We start from the raw sequence: 16,435 nt of genomic DNA, 5'->3' as shown, positions 1-16,435 counted from the left end.
AGTCCAAGCGGCGCATGTACCTACCTACCTACTGAGACGAAAGAAAATAAAATCAGATATCATTTTTTTAACTGAACACAGGCATCCTCTTCTGTTTTCCCGCGCCTTAGGGGCTGATCAGAAATTACGTCATCTATTTTCATCACCGGATGATGGTAGCATGACGTAGGTGCAAACGGTCATTTGAAGCATGATTTTTGGATGATTTTAGGGGGGGATGATTTTATTTTCGTCAAAAATAGATGACGTAATTTATGAACAGCCCCTAAGGCGAGGGAAAACAGAAGAGCCTGGACATCGGTCCAGACCCCCAAAATTTAAAGTGACGTAAATTATGAATAGCCCCTTATAGTTGGCGCAACCTAAGCCGGATTTGACAGTTCTGGATTGGTGGTAGGTAAAAGGTGCTTAGGTCTTATAGCTTCATAGACCCTTATTACGAGTCAATTAACTGTCAAATATGAGATCTTAGAAAATTTCCTTTATATATTACATTTATTTCTTCTATACAGATTTCGGTTTTTAGCAAAGATTATTAGAGTGGCGGACCCAAAGTCCTTATCATTCGAAAGCATGTATTTTATCCTGAGGGAATCAGTTCAGTAGATTTATTTCCTACCTTCACACAAATTTTCGAGGCACATGCAACCCTTTGCTAGTGTACGACCATACTAATTCCTTCTTAGCCTGTCGCTACACCCCCGAAATGTAATCCAGTAAACCATTTGGCAGACGGGGGCGGGGGGATGACAGCTGCCGCGCACGTGGATCGGCAGCTGTCTGCGCACGGGCAAGCTGCGTGCGCACCTGCGGCGAAAATTGGGGATCACGGTTCTGCGGACCGGACCAGGTAGGTACGTGCTAAGAAACATGGTTCAGTCTCTTAGAGCCCTTAGAGGCTATCCGGTATTTCATATTTTACCATCAACGGACGTGGATGTACTTAGGTAACCGATTATTGGCCCTTTCCAGTAAATTGCTATACGCTTGAAGAGACCGCAGACACATCTGAAATTCTGAGCTGCAGGCGTATTATGGATGGATTAATCCACGTGATAAAATATTAACCGTCCGTTTTTAACAACGGGCGATTGAGTAGCGGACGCCGTTTTATCACGCTGCCAGTAGAGTGCCACGGAGAGAAGAACGACCATAATATCCGTGCTGAATTGTCTATAGTTGATGCAGGATATACCTATGTATCGTCGGATTAATATCCGACCTATATGATACTCTGGTAAGCCAGCTGGCGGCCGGCTTTGTCATTAGATAAAGGCGGCTAATTTGAAAAATGTAGGCGCGAGGATCGATCTCCCCCAGACCCAGAGTATGCTGTGCATTATGAGTTTAAATAAATTCAGTTCTTTTAATGAATGTCTTGGAAATTTACGTGGCTCGATGCAACGTCGTATCACGTTGCGACGTCGTGTCGTGGAAATCTACAATGTACGAAATGATTCACGACACGATATCACATCGTATAGTATAATTTACGGCACGATGACGATTTACGAATGAAAGAAATTAAAAAAAATATTGCAGTTAATCAAGAGATATTATTATACCGCGACGGACGTGTTTTAATCTTGTCCGCTGTTATAGGATAAAGAAGAGAGAGAAACACAAAATTGACCATCAAGCACTAGCAAAGGTCTCCGTTCAGCTTGATGGGCAAAAACGCTTTCGTATGTTCTCTGCGGTTCGCATTTCTTAACCGATTATAAGTAGGTAAGTATTTTTCATTTATATTTTTTTAGCTTAATCGCGATGTCTACTGCTCACACAGCCACTAGTATTTTTACGGTTGACACGACGTCGAGACTCGAGACGTGACACGACGTCGCTTCATGCCACAGCGACAACACGTCGCATCGCATTGTGTTTTGGCCCTATTTTGTTTCCCGACGAAATCTGCTATCTAGAGAGATCAGAATTCTGAAATTCAGACTTGAGTATCTACGTCAAGCTTGCGGTAACAAATCGGGCACTTTTTACGGTAAAATTTTGAAGTAAATTATAAGTACCTAAGTATTGACCATGCTATTACTTATTAGATAAATCCATTATTATTAACAATTATAGTAGTGGACCCTATTATGGACGTGGAACCAGTAATGGGACAAAAAAACATAATTCCTCTAAAATAAGTATCTAAAAGTAGTTTATAAACACTGGCTGTATATTATCATAAATAAGAGTCCTAGAGCTGTTTCAGTTTGAAGTTTTATTAAATTTGGTTGTTTTTTAAGAAATTGGCGTCAACCTAAAAGTTGTCGTGTCACTGAAAAAAAATACCACTACGAATTCTTAACAACTTCGCTAAGAGAGGTGAGTTAATTTATTAAATTTTAATTAATTAATACTTGATGAAAATAGAATGTGTTTTGTTAATTGCATTTACCATGAGATAAGGTATACAACACACTATGTTGTGACTCCACAGATGTAAAAAAAAATAGTGGTATTTGGCCCAATCCCATTATAGGAGCTGTAAAACTGCGTACCTCCTATGATGGGACAAATGACAGAATGATTCTTGCTATGCCATAATTTCATGTTTAAACAATACAGAAATAAAATGTAGCTAAGAAATATGTCAATCAGGAGGTATTCTCGGACTTCGGATATAGTACATTTCGATGCTAGTGCGGAAGGTATGTCATTACTTCACGAGTACCGAGATATCTTGCCACGAGCCGCAGGCGAGTGGCAAGACTCGGGACGAGTGAAGAATGACATTTCCGCACGTGTATCGAACGACGTTTTTTAATACAGTTGCGAAAAAATAAGAAAAACATTGTTAATCGTACACTAAACAAAAGTGGTAACAGTGACAGCTCGGTTAGACATCGTCTTTAAGTATATTATATCTATGGGCGTTTGGCAGCTATTCCGTTCCATTCAGTCAACTTATTAAGAACGGAATTTTCAATATTGAATATTAAAAAATAAACGTGTTATAATGATGAAGAGGTAAGTAATTAAATATGAAATATGTAATATTTTTCGTATTCTTACATTAACGGTAGGTTTTTATGCTGATTACGACGTTTAAAGGAAACTAATATTAACACTCATCAATAAGTAGTCGTGAATTGGAACAAGTATAAATTTAAAAAAATTGGAAAAGTAAAAAGCACTAGTTCGAGATAACCAACTTTCCGCACGCTAAACAGCTACGTAAAGTAGCACTTTTTGAGCAACTGTATTAAAAAATTAATATCGTTTTTCCAAACTTTTATTTAACTTGCCCTGTTAGTTAGTGTGGGTCCAATCTTGGTAGCTGAATTTGAGCCACTTTTCGATTTCCGATTCAGTTGAAATTTTGTGTAAGTACGTAATTAAGTATGCAAATCGGATGATAATGCAATATTATGATAAGATGGACCTGATCTGATGATGGAGACAGGAGGTGGCCATGGGAACTTTATCGCATTAAACCCTAACTAATTGTCTTAGGGTATATTAGAATTGTCTCGATGGATCTAATACAATAATAATAGGCTGTGGAAAGAAAAATACATTCAGCGATAAAAGCTTGTACCAAAAATTGTTTTATTTTGCCGTAATTTATTCCCCATTTCAATATTTTACACTGATAGAGCAATGTCCATTATAGGGGGCCCATTACTGGATCCACGTCCATTACCGGGGGCCCATTACTGGAACTTTGGTGTCCATGACTGGAGAAAAAAAGCATAGTTTTAATTTGTTAAATATGTGGAAACTAATTGCAGTGTCTTTGATACAACACGCCTAAAACATGAAAGACGGATAGGACTTTCATCTTTTAACACGCTAAGCGGTAGACCATTTACAAGTATAAGGGAAATATCATAATTATTCCAAATTTCCTCTTAAATGTCCCATGACTGGTGATGTTACTAAAGAGCCTGATAAAAACTACTAAACTTACTTCTGTGAAATCCCTTCTAATACTAAAAACGAAGTAGGTACATAATGTTTACATTTTCAATTTTGAGGGTGGGTAGTAACACAAAAATATCAGATGGCCGGAACCTTCGAGCCGCGGTTTATCGCCGCTCTGGCATTTTTTTCGATCTAATTCCCAACAGCTGACGGTTGCCATCTGCCTCGAGTTTTAATTGAATTGACAAAACCTCATCGGCCCGTATACCTAGTTGAAAAACTTAAGAAGTGCCCGTCTTTGTGCGTAGGTAGTTGTAGGTGCCTAGATTTCTATGTTTACAGTGATGATAAGATTTTGTAAAAATTCAAATGTCATCATGTTTTTACAGACATGATATCGATTTTATAGGTAGGTACTCGATTTATATTATGTCTCGCCAGGCGGCTCGGACTGATAAATTGCCTATCTGGCGACAGGGCTGTTTTCAGTTTTATAGCCCTTGTTTGCTTTATTGTAATGTTTTCTGTTTATAAATTTTTTGAAGGGTAGGTGGCAAAAAACTTTAAAACCGTCCTAGGTACGATAGCAATCGCTACCTACTCTTCACCTTAACTCTATAAATTACCTCAACTCACCTAATCTGATCCAAACAGCATCACTATGATCAACTACGTCATTTATCCTTGCATTTATTATTGTGTAAGAGACGATCGCGTCACGTCACACCCACAACATGGTGACCAGTCCATGATACACGTGAATTAGGTAGTTATCTTAAAACGTACTTGACATAGGTACCTATGTCAAGCGCTGGTTAAGCCAATAGAATCATTTCAGTCGGCGCCAGCATCTAGTGGCTGCACCAACGTGCTGCAGGTAAAATATAAATCTTGTCTATGCTTCCATTTATTCATATCAGCATTATCAGCTGATCAAGTGATCGCCGCGCTCTTGGATTGAATTTCCATTTTGATAGGAGTGTTGTTTTGTATGACTTGGTAAAGGTACTTATGTTGCGTTTATATATTAAAAAATACTAACTAAACTAAAGTAGGTATTTACTAATCAGTGTGGCGTAACGTTTTATCTGATAATCTAACCATGAAATGTTCCCTAATAATATGTTTTCTACCTTCATGATTAAAGGGAAGTGATGGATGGGACGTAAGGGATGTTATCAAAGTCCATTTACGAAATTTTAAAAGTAAAAAAATAATGTCATAATAATGTCAAATTCTGTAGGTTTCATTACCATTAGGTTTCATACTAATTTACACAACACGTGCCTGTTCAGCGATTTTTCTTTATATATTTAACGTTAGGGCCGATTTTTGAATTTCGAGCGGTCGATTTCGTCACTCAAAAATCTGTGAAAAACAGCGAATTGATATTTTTCAAATACTAGATACTAGCAATAGAAATTGGGAACCTACTCGTTTTCAATTCTATTGGGTACCTAGTAGAATTTAAATGCCTATGCAACACAAAATCGAGCGCTTGAAATTCAAGTAGTGTAAGTACTTGTAAATATGTACATAGTTTAGGTATTAATAAGAAAAAAAATGTCTTAAACTTTTCAGAACAATGCCGTTAAAATGGATATGAAAACAAAAATAAGCCAAAAATTGCAAAAAATTTGTTGATGTAGGATGTAAAAGTATGGCAGAAAAAACATCCCCAAAATGCCCAAAAGATTCAGGAGGTGCAGCCGCTGTCGCCGCCTCCTCCGACTCTGTGGCTGCCAGCAATAAGGACGCAAAATTTTCCTCTGGTGCTGGTGAGTTTATTACCAAGTCTTAAATAATATTTTTGTCGTAATTATTAAACAACACTAATCTTAAAAATATTCATAATACCTAGATAATTAGTATTAGTTCATTAAATGAACTAATAGATAAGAAATTAAATTTGTTGCTATAACGATTTAAACTTGAAAATGCCAATTTCGCCTTTATGTATTTGGTAATAAACGCCGAAAAAAGTTATCGCTGCCTGCAATCGTGCGATAAATACTGTCGAAGTAGAACAGCGTCAGCACTAAAGGCGGCGAGTGCGAGCGAGTGCGATGTAGTGCTATCGTGGCGCTTGCGAACGAAGTGAACTCACAACACACCAACCAACCTAACCAACGTCACAACGTCATTCCTCTTGCTCGGACGTCAAACCAAACCAACCCAACCAAACCAAACTCAGTTGCGATGAGTTTCGCGCTCGTGTAAGAAGTGTGTGTTATTGTTTTCGGTGTGAAGTGTGTGTGTGGACTGAGGACAGCAAAATTTTGCTAGTGTCTAGGATAGATGCAGTTCAGTGGATTCTAAGTTTAATTGGAATTTCTAATATGGAAGCCGTGAGAGGTGAATAAAATGTTTTTTACTTACATAACCTTTCCATATGTGCGGAACGAAACGAAGGCAACGTCGAATTTCTTATGTACAAGCATTATGCTTCTTTATTACGGAATATTTGTACGCTACGTCAGCGAGCAATGTTGGACATTATTCAGCATATTATGTCGGACGTTTAACCTTACCTTTGGATGATTTTATTTGTACGTCTACCCCAAATAGTAACGTTGCTCTCATTCCCTGGGCTTATTTTTAGTTTGGGATATTGGAAGCTTCTTCATCAACACGAGTAGAAAGTATAGGCAAATGAAGCTATTTTCAACAAAAGTCACGGAACAGAAATTAGTAAAAGGTATAAGTACCTATAAATAGTTATTCAGTATTGGAACATGTGACATAGGTCTCCAAGCAGCTGTTATCTCGCAACTGAATGATGTCTGCCACGGGGGAAATTGAAAAGGCCATGACATCACTTGCTTTCAAATGTAAATTCAATTTGCATTGCTACATCTACTTATAGGAATTAATCAGTATTTATTTAAATCAAAATATCAAAAATATATTTATTTCCTTAAAAACTTTTCACAATATGACAATAAGGTAGAGACTTCCTATTACCTAGGTACTAGGAATTTTACTGTAACAAGAAAATTAGTAATAGTCTTGGAACAATCTATGCCGGAGTGTATAAAATAATGCTATCAATAATTCTAAGAAATATATAGATACATTCTATTATCTGTAATTTTATCACTGAGTGTTGAATATGTCCCTATCAGTGTAATCTTTAAAGTGTTCTTTGGCAACATAAACCCATTTTATAAGACTTGCTTTTATTTTAAAACATTTATATTTTTTAACACTACCATAATTAAAGCAAAAACCAACACAAAAAAATAAACACCGTCATTACTCTATGTATAATGCCTATAGTCATTTTTTGGTATTGGCCTTGGCTGTGAGGCAAACCCAAGAGGGGCCTCTAGCTGTTGGATTGGTGCATGACCTCACCAATTTGGCAAGTACCTACTTACATCGAACTGGCTTACAAAAACATTCTGTCTATTCAATACATTGAGATACATGTAACATATCCATGGTAACAGGGACAAGGATACTTACATTAATTCTGCTACACAACAGGATAAATATAGTGACTTCCTTCCTTCCTCGAATTCTGCTCTGAAAGGCTACATACATACATAAAGTTAGAGCATAATAGTTACTTGTCCGTTATTTCCTTTACATAATTTTTAGTATTATTCCATTTGTAGCTGATAATGGTAGGAACATCACTAGTAGCGCCCTCTGTTAGTGCTTGATAACACTACATTGTCTGGTGGACTAGTAAATAAACAAACTAGATTGCCGTAGAAACAATAAGACCATTGTGATTGGTAAACAATGAAAATAAAAGACATTTCAAGGTAGGCTTATCCTCTATCATTCTCACAACACAACACAGGAAATGCGGGTACATGTGTACGAGCAAATACCTGTGGCCAGAAACATAATTACAAATAATATATCTAGATCTAGGTGGTTGTTAAAAACGAGAGATTAAACTTTGCCTGAAGACTTTAAATTTTGCCCTATTTTGTCCCTACAGGTTCAGTTCATAGGGTGCTTTCAGTCAACTGCTTTTACATTTTATGTACCTATGACTATGTTATATTGATCATTATATAGAAAACATAATAAAGTTTAGGTACCTACCTACGTTATTCAGCAGTCAAACAAGTCATTTATATATCAGGTACCTAAATAGCTGTTAATTTGCATAGTCACAAACATGCAATGATATTTGAATTTGATGACATATTTGCAAAGCACAGTGGTTCTCAGGTATCAAATACGCGGACAAAACAATTATAGACACCTAATAAGATTTAATTATAATTATCAAAATCGATTGCGTTTATTACTATCTTAGCATAGGTACCTCTACATTATTATTAAATTAATTCTGTTATCAAATAACTCGCAGCGCTTTTTTTGTCGGTGGGAGCGGCCTTTAGTTAACTCCGCCGTGGAATGTAGTTACCTCGCGGCTGATCCCGAGTACTTACAATATACGAGCGGTCTGCTGTCTGGTCGGCGCTGGCGGCTTTCATTATAGGGCCCTCTTCTGAACGCGAGATTATACGAAACAACTGAGAATCCCATTTTGCTCATTAAAATTTGCACACGCGCTCATATCTCATTTCACGAGCGAGTCGTTCCTTTTATAATGAAATCTTCCCTTTGTTTGATGAACTCGAAGATAGCTTGTCTTACTAAGGTTTAGTTGGGTTTTCATTCAGTTTGTTTTATTACGACGGCCCTCTTGGTATAAACGCGCCTTGCATATGCACCATCTGGCGGATGTTCACTTCAGCTGACACTATTTCCGCTTCTATCCTTTCATTTATTTTTTCATCTTTTATGATGCGTAAACGAAACCGGCACTGTAAAAATTCATTCATGAGTTTTTCAGTTGAACCAGAAATAACTTCATAGCTCGGCCATTCTTTGTTTGAACACCCGGCATTGTTGTTTACTCTATACCTAGGTGATTGATTATGAATGTAAGAGTTTACTAATGCTGGAATTATTTTCTTTATTTTGAATCTATCAATGGCGGGCAGTTAAAATAATGAGACATCTAAGTAACCTTTTCTTTCTTACATACAGCGTTCCTACATTATTTTATAATCCTCATAGTAATGTAATAGTACCTATATATAATACCTAGACTGCGTGCGTAGGCGCTACAGGCGAGGGAATGGAATTCGAAAGCCGAGCGCCGACCACCCAAAGTCATGAGAACGCGGCCCCGTCCCCGTCCCCACGCTGCTTACTCTCAGGGCGCCGCCTCTCGCCGCTCTCTTATAGCCACAATGCTGAATTTCATTCGCTCTCAGTGCAAGTAAATTGGACGAATGCAATTTTTTTAAGACAATGCCCATTTTGCACTTCGCAATGTGGGTAGTTGAAATACGAAAATTTGCAAACACCCCCAGTCTACTAACTCAGTTTAAAATTACAAATTTCATGCAAATTACTTTATTTTTGTTAATTATTCCACATATAAACCATAATTTGAATCCAAGTTTGGGCATTACAATACGTGAACCCAAATTTTCTACCCACGTAAGTACTTGTACTTAAGTACTGTCCGCATTCCTGCCACTTTTTATTCGGCATTAGAGCCGCTCAGCAGTACCGCCACATTCCTCAGGCCCTTTTTTACGCGGTTTCCGCCGGAGACGGCAACGTCGCGTCTCAAATATGAATGAAACCCGGTCGCCTGTGTGCGGCACGGCAACGTCGCTCCAGACGCCAGCCTGATTGAGAACTTTACAACTCTCCCACAGAGCGTCCCTTCACGCTCACACTTATCGTATAGTCGCTATAGACGTAGCCGGCGTACAATGAATACCAGTTCGTTCGTTTATCAAGGCATTCCTCGTCATAAACTGTCGCCCAGGCATTATTAGCTAAATGTACATTTTACTGTCCAAATGTGTTTGTCCGATTGTTTCACTATCAGTATGTCGGTTTGATTTCCCATGGGCTACTAAGATACTTTGAGTAAAATGATGAATAACTTTGCGATGCGTCTACTACGAACAACATAACATACATAGTTCACATTTGCCAAATGTCATGTTTGGAAGTGTAACAATAAATACTTATAATTATAGTAGCCCGCACAGCTGTGCACCCCTCGTAGGCGAAATGGAACCCTCTTTAAATTTGTACGCATGCGCAGAGGGGGTCATTGCAGCACCATATCGCCCTACCAGGCACAAAGCGAGTAGCCAACGATGCTTGATTCCCGTCGTACGCCATTACCGCACGCTGAAAGTAAAAAAGTTTATTTTTTCCAAATTGTGAAGCAATTTAAGGCAATGTATTATTTGAGTGTTACGTGATTAAAGTTACAAGTACATTGTTTTCACCAAAATGCCTATGTTAGTTGACTCCAAGCACAGAAATGGTAAATATATCCTGTATTGATTTTTTTCGGCCATTATTTTCTTGCGTACTACTTGGTTGTACGCTACGCATTTGTTACTACGTTTTTCGTTATAAATATGTAATAGCTATTTTTTTTTTTTAGTATGAAAATGCGTTTTACGCAACTAGTAATTCTAATATAGAACAGCATGGTTTCATATTTGTCCAACACAGCAAAACATTTTCATCAATCAATACGTAGCATTCAAATGCTGATTGTAAACAATGCTGTCAAATGAAACATCATTAACATTTTTTTGATAATATGTTCATTAAAATTTACATTTTAATTGCTAAAATAACGAACACTACGCACTTATCTCGTTTTTGTTGTTGATAAGCTTATCGATCCACCATAATTTGGTACTTGGATACAGCTGTAGGTTTGTTAATTTTTGACGAGAAACACTGCGCAAATGAACCACTGTGCAAATGTAGGTATTTACGAATAAACATATTTATATGGGGTTTATCCTGCGTCATTGGAATTTTGCAAGGTAGCGTCGCGTTGTACTTAGTGATAGGTACTTTACCATTTCCATACAATTACTGTGGAATTCCTAACTGTATTTGTCACTGAATTATATTAAATACAGGTTTAAGATCCGCTACTTAATCGTAGACAACATTAGTAGGTAGGTATACAGTTTATCAATGAGTTGAAGGTATCTACGTCAGTCTACATATTTACAAGCACGAAACCTAAATAGAATACACTCGTTTTTTTGGCAGTAGTGTAAAAATACAAGTCATTCAATCTGTAAGAAATATCGCTACTTAAACTCGGACCCGATTTGACGAAACTCGAATTCAAGTTTCGTCAAGTACCTATCATAACTGTATATACTATAAAGTAATAAATAAAATAAACTATTTATGTTAGCAGACAATGTAAACAGAGTAGTTTAGTTTTCTGAGTCCATGAGTACGGAGGGTAAAGAAAAATTGATTGCGTGCGTTGAGTGCATGCGCACTGAGTGCACTCGGGGGGAGGCTGCGCCGCGGAATGCCGGTGACGCAGCGAGAACTTGTTGCGAGAACTGTTTCTGGACGCGAGCACGGGCTAGTTTCTATTCTGCACACATAGACAGCTGGTTTGGTGCCTTTTATGCTAGTATCACATAACATGAGACAGTATCACGTTCAAGTCTTAGGACCAGTGTCTAAAATGAACGCGAAATATGAAAGCAAATGCAAAAAAAGTAATGTAAAAAATTTGACAAAAAATATGAAAATATGGCTTTATGTTGAAAGTATTAAGTTTGGTTTGGTGAGGATGGATTGACGTTGCTAAGTTAGATAATTTAGGTTATGGAAAAATGTTTACCACTTTAATATCAAATTAGGTACCTACTAATTCACATTGGAAATGATTTTCCAATGTTCCAGTGAATGAACTTTTTGTAAATACATATTATATGTAGTATAAACAGGCATTTAAAATGTTGTTTTCTTTTATTTCCAGTGTCATCAGTAGCGCCGGGCACTGCGTTGTTCAAAAACGCGCCCGCGACCGCGAAGACGCGACCTCTGGTGGAACCGGTGCTGACGCTGCCCACGCCATGCTCCGCGTACGAGCCCGGCGGCTCGCGCGGCAGCTCGCTCAGCTCGTCGCCCACCTCGCCCACGCTGCCCAACCTCCCCCTCGCCGTCGACAAGCCCGACAACAACCACGTGCTCGCCGCCGACATGCACCGCGAGGAGAACCGACTCAAAACCTTCGACACCTGGCCCCTCACTTTCATAAGCCCCCAAACTCTCGCCAGCAACGGATTCTACTACCTCGGCCGCAGCGACGAGGTCCGATGCGCGTTCTGTAAAGTCGAAATCATGCGGTGGGTGGAGGGCGACGACCCCGCTCGAGACCACCAGAAGTGGGCGCCGCAGTGCCCGTTCCTGCGCAAGCAGGCGGCGGCCGGCGCGCTGCCCGCCAGCCCGCTGGCCACCGACGGCACCGGCCAGGACGAGTGCGGCGTGCGCGCGCCGCCCGCCGGCGCCAGCGTGTGCATGCCGGGCCCCGTGCACCCGCGCTACAACACCGAGGCCGCCCGTCTGCGCACTTTCAAGGACTGGCCCAAGAGTATGAAACAGAAGCCCGAGGAGCTCGCCGAGGCCGGCTTCTACTACACCGGCCAGAGCGATAAGACCAAGTGTTTCTACTGCGACGGCGGCCTCAAGGACTGGGAGGAGGACGACGTCCCGTGGGAGCAGCACGCGCGGTGGTTCGACCGGTGCGCGTACGTCCAACTCGTCAAAGGCCGAGATTACGTTCAAAAAGTTATATCGGAGGCGTGCGTCGTCCCCGAAACGATACCCGCGCCCAAACCGGAGCCGGTCGCCCCTACGAAAAGCGAAGACGAAAAATCGGAAGTGGAAGACTCAAAACTGTGTAAAATCTGTTACGAGAACGAGCGCAACGTGTGCTTCGTGCCGTGCGGGCACGTGGTGGCGTGCGCCAAGTGCGCGCTGGCCACGGACAAGTGCCCCATGTGCCGGCGGACGTTCACGAGCGCCGTGCGCCTGTACTACTCGTGAGTGGAGCCCCGCGAGGCTCGGATCTAGTCAACCGCCACCTGTCGTAGCGGCGTCCTGAACCGCGCCGCGGGCCTAGCTTCCATGCATTCTGAGGACGAGTTGCACCACGCCAATCGATCGATCCATCTAACTTATCGACTTCAAAAATTGGGGTGGCAGTTGTTATCTCATCAAAGTTTTCGTTCGTGCAAATTCTAAAGAATTGTGTAAAGTTATAAGGTTTGGTGCGACCCGTCCTAAGAGTCTACGCGATGTGCTGTGATTTTTAATTTAAATCGACGGCGGAAGGACGAACGTCTCCGGTCCGACGACGAACCGCTGGCGAATTGTAAATGTTGAATGATTTTAAATTATTTATTGTAAAAAATTTTGACATGTAAATTCCAATGTAAATAACAATTTTAGCTTATCATTTTGTCCCACCAGTTGAAATGAAATTCTATATGCTATAAATGATGTCGCGTACCTTTCTGATGTGAAAGTTTGGACTGTCAAATAATATGTTACACCGACTAGTCTCTTGAAATTGCCACCGGGCCCTGTGAAGTAAGATTAGCAAATCTAATTAGGGTCTAATAACAAACCAGTAACTGGTGGTCATCAAATATAATTATGTTAAAAAGTGACTTCATTTATTGCATTTAAGTGATTTTTTTATGTATGATTAATTTGAGACCGTGATTTATTATTTGTAAATCTTTTATATAAGTACTCGATTATAGATACCCCTAATATTTTCAGTCGGAAACGCTTATTAAGACTATTGTTTAATGAAAAATAGTTAACCTATTATTGTTCCTGTAAATATGCTTCTATTTTGACAATAATTTACTAATTTATGTCAAAACAGAGTATTAGGTAGACATAATGATAAGCAAATAACTAAACATATTATATTGAATAATTTCTTTTCAATGATAAATCGACATTGTTTTATTAAATAGGAATCTGAGGGACCAATTTGAAACGCGCAATACGTAATGTTGATTCCTCTACATAATCCAGAGAGATGAATGCAGCTTTCAAAGTTTCGCGTTTCAAAGTGTTCCGTCATATAAATATTGAATTTTAGGTATTTCATCCAATTAACAAAGGTAGTTTAACACAATACCTGAATAATCTAATCAGCATCAGATTATACCATAACTTACATTTGAATTTAAAATCTCAATAATGTATAATTATTAATTTCAAATTGAAATCCAGTTGTAAATACGTATGTTAGATATAATGTTCTACATAAGTACATTGCTGGTTATTTTATGACAAAATAAAAATGTATGTACAGCGTACGACTTAAAGCTAAAAATGTACCTATTTGCAACTGGACATTAGTCAATAGAAGAGCACTGAAAAGATTAAATTATTGAGCACTGGTCTCAACCATTAGAACAGGTAAGAGTTTTTTTCGTCTTAATTACGTATGTTAATGTTAATAAAAATTGTTCTATCAAATTGTTGTTTCTGTTGATTTACCTTGGATATAGTTTTTTCCCTCAGGTTTTGAAAGTAAGGTGAATGATACGTTCATAAATACTAGTGCTACATAACATAACACACTAAACGAACACCTACATAATATGGGAAAAACAGATAGCCCCATGTGCAGAGCGTGCATGGAAGAAGAAACAGCAAAACATTTCCTCCTACACTGTAAACAGGTAGAAGCATACAGGAACCAATACCTAGGGACTCCGTGCACACTGAAGGAGGCAGTTAGCAACCTGAAGACACTGCTAGGTTTCATGGACGAGCTGGGGTGGCTAGAGTAGTGCAACCTCGTTTTCACGCAAAATAGGCACAATGGTTGTCGATTTGCGGAAAATGCCCAGGATAGTTATTATATATAGTTAACTAGTGCTAGGCAAATTCTTGGGATTAAGTATGTCTAAGCTCTGATCAGTGCTACATTACGAAGGGTTAAGTGGTCAATCTGACCCTGGGTTCCTAAAGCGTGCCACTGGGACAGACTTAAAGGCAGACACACTCTGACTGCATTCCACCTGCTAATAATTTGCGAAGTAGTTAAATTTCAATTTAAGTTTTAGTTGGAATGCAATCCAATCCGTGTTCCAATCCTAAGTTGAGAATTGCAGTAAAAGGCAGTAGTTTGTTTCGCTAAAGCAGCGGTCGGCAACCAGCAGCCCGCGGGCCACATGCGGCCCGCGAACCTCTGACTTGCGGCCCGCGAGCCTACCTGGCTATTTTGTATGTAATATTGACAAACGACAATGTTTGATAAAGTCATAAATATTAACAAAGTGCGGCCCGCGTGAACTTCGTTAACTACTATGTGGCCCTTGGCTGCTAAAAGGTTGCCGACCGCTGCGCTAAAGTAAGGAAGAAACTCAAATGACGAAGAATTTCGTACATTGACCCGCATGTTCCTATCTCTAACGCACGCACATCAATTGTATTGCTGTCCCGCTATGATAATATTGATGATATAATGCAACTGATGCAAGAGGTCGATGCCACTGTGCGAGCGGGACAGCGATATAATTTATGCTCGTGCGATAGAGATAGGAACACACGAGTCAATGTACGAAATTCTTTCTTATTTTAGAAACACGTGCATTTGGCTTTTGAAGTAAAACAACTCCCTTCCCGTTGATCGCGCTGGCCGCCTTTGGATCTTAAGAAAAAACATTTTTTTTATCAAAAACTTTATTCAAAACAAATCAAATGACATCAGTTCGTCATAAGCGCTCGTATATATTTATTATCCTGCTTGAGCAAGTCTTTCTTCAAAGCTCCTATTTCTTTGACCAAGACTTCATTGGACGGGTTGGAGGCTTCAAGGTGTTTGCACTTGCGCAAGAAGTCCAGTATCAGGGCCTGTCCGGCCTCTGATTCCTGGTCCTCTATGTTGGCTGCCTCGAATAAGTTGGTCTCCAGTTCCGCTTGCTTAGTTTCAGCATACTGAAAAAATTGTTAAACATAACTTACAATCAGACAGTTGCCATACTGAAAAATAGTTTTGATACAAGGTTATATTCACCGCCATCAGATATAGGAGCGGCCAAGGTGCTCAAAAATATCTGAACATGCACTTTAACGTCTTAAATTCTTGCTAATAGAGGCTTTGTTCAGATATTTGTGAACACCCTGGCCACTCCGATATAATTATCTAATGCCGACTGTATTTCTGTTTTTTAGAAAATCATCTACGAATTTAGTCCTTAAAGTAATTCTAACAAGCCTACGAGCACAGAATAAATATTAGTACTAAGTACAGAAGACTCACTCTCTAACAAAACGCGTCTGTTACGATCTGCACAGATATGGCCGCTAGGTGGCGACAGCGCCACGCGCGGCTTATGGCTTTCCCCAAAATTGGGGCCGAACGGATGTACTTTTAGCTACCTGTAGCGAAGCGACGAAATCGCGGAGTGAGACACGCCTGCTACGAGGTCTAAACGCAACGAGTTCGAGTTATTTTATTATAGAGTTCCGAATAGTTCCGATCCTTTAGTCTCCATTATCGGAACAGTGGTGACCACGTAACGGAAGACGAATCGACGGAAAGCAGCCAATAAGGTGATTGTGGATCTGGTCACAATTGAAATAAGCACTCATTGCAAATATCCTTGTGAGAGGCCGTCTAGCATTCGACATCTTTCACGATATTCAAAACGGCCAGTGGCTCATTTTAATCCTCATCGTGAAATAATAGGCGAGT

The 16,435-nt window shown here is 39.6% G+C and overlaps 2 protein-coding genes across 5 annotated transcripts in view; one reads left to right on the top strand and one right to left on the bottom strand.

The window, feature by feature from the left end:
• The first annotated feature begins 4,710 nt into the window (after positions 1–4,710).
• Positions 4,711–14,208, top strand: LOC134667916 (baculoviral IAP repeat-containing protein 3-like). 4 transcript variants are annotated; one of them, XM_063525334.1, is made up of 3 exons: positions 4,711–4,747; positions 5,452–5,642; positions 11,684–14,208. In XM_063525334.1, the coding sequence occupies exons 2-3, from the start codon at positions 5,531–5,533 to the stop codon at positions 12,751–12,753; spliced, it is 1,182 nt and encodes a 393-aa protein (XP_063381404.1). In that variant the 5' UTR covers positions 4,711–4,747; positions 5,452–5,530; the 3' UTR covers positions 12,754–14,208. The 4 variants fall into 4 exon arrangements, with proteins under 4 accessions (XP_063381404.1, XP_063381403.1, XP_063381406.1 ...); XM_063525333.1 differs by having other exon boundaries at positions 5,452–5,648; XM_063525336.1 differs by lacking the exons at positions 4,711–4,747; positions 5,452–5,642 and adding an exon at positions 6,066–6,225.
• A 1,200-nt stretch (positions 14,209–15,408) lies between these two features.
• The window catches only part of LOC134667972 (DNA mismatch repair protein Msh2), a 46,358-nt gene continuing 45,331 nt past the window's right edge, over positions 15,409–16,435 (bottom strand). Inside the window, exon 16 of the mRNA XM_063525411.1 lies at positions 15,409–15,675. Coding sequence (XP_063381481.1) covers positions 15,445–15,675 — 231 coding nt within the window. The 3' untranslated portion in view covers positions 15,409–15,444. The remainder of the gene's footprint in view (positions 15,676–16,435) is intronic.

The sequence above is a fragment of the Cydia fagiglandana genome, chromosome 10 (assembly GCF_963556715.1).
Source record: "Cydia fagiglandana chromosome 10, ilCydFagi1.1, whole genome shotgun sequence".
NCBI lineage: Eukaryota > Metazoa > Arthropoda > Insecta > Lepidoptera > Tortricidae > Cydia > Cydia fagiglandana.
The sequence above is the reverse complement of the archived record's forward strand: the minus strand, read 5'-3'. Positions and strand labels throughout refer to the sequence as shown.

Excerpts from the sequence above, each read along its gene's own strand:
- LOC134667916 (XM_063525333.1), top strand. The coding sequence starts at position 5,531 with ATGGCAGAAAAAACATCCCCAAAATGCCCAAAAGATTCAGGAGGTGCA. Across the intron at positions 5,649-11,683 it reads AAAATTTTCCTCTGGTGCTG|TGTCATCAGTAGCGCCGGGC; the intron begins GTGAGTTTATTA and ends TTTTATTTCCAG.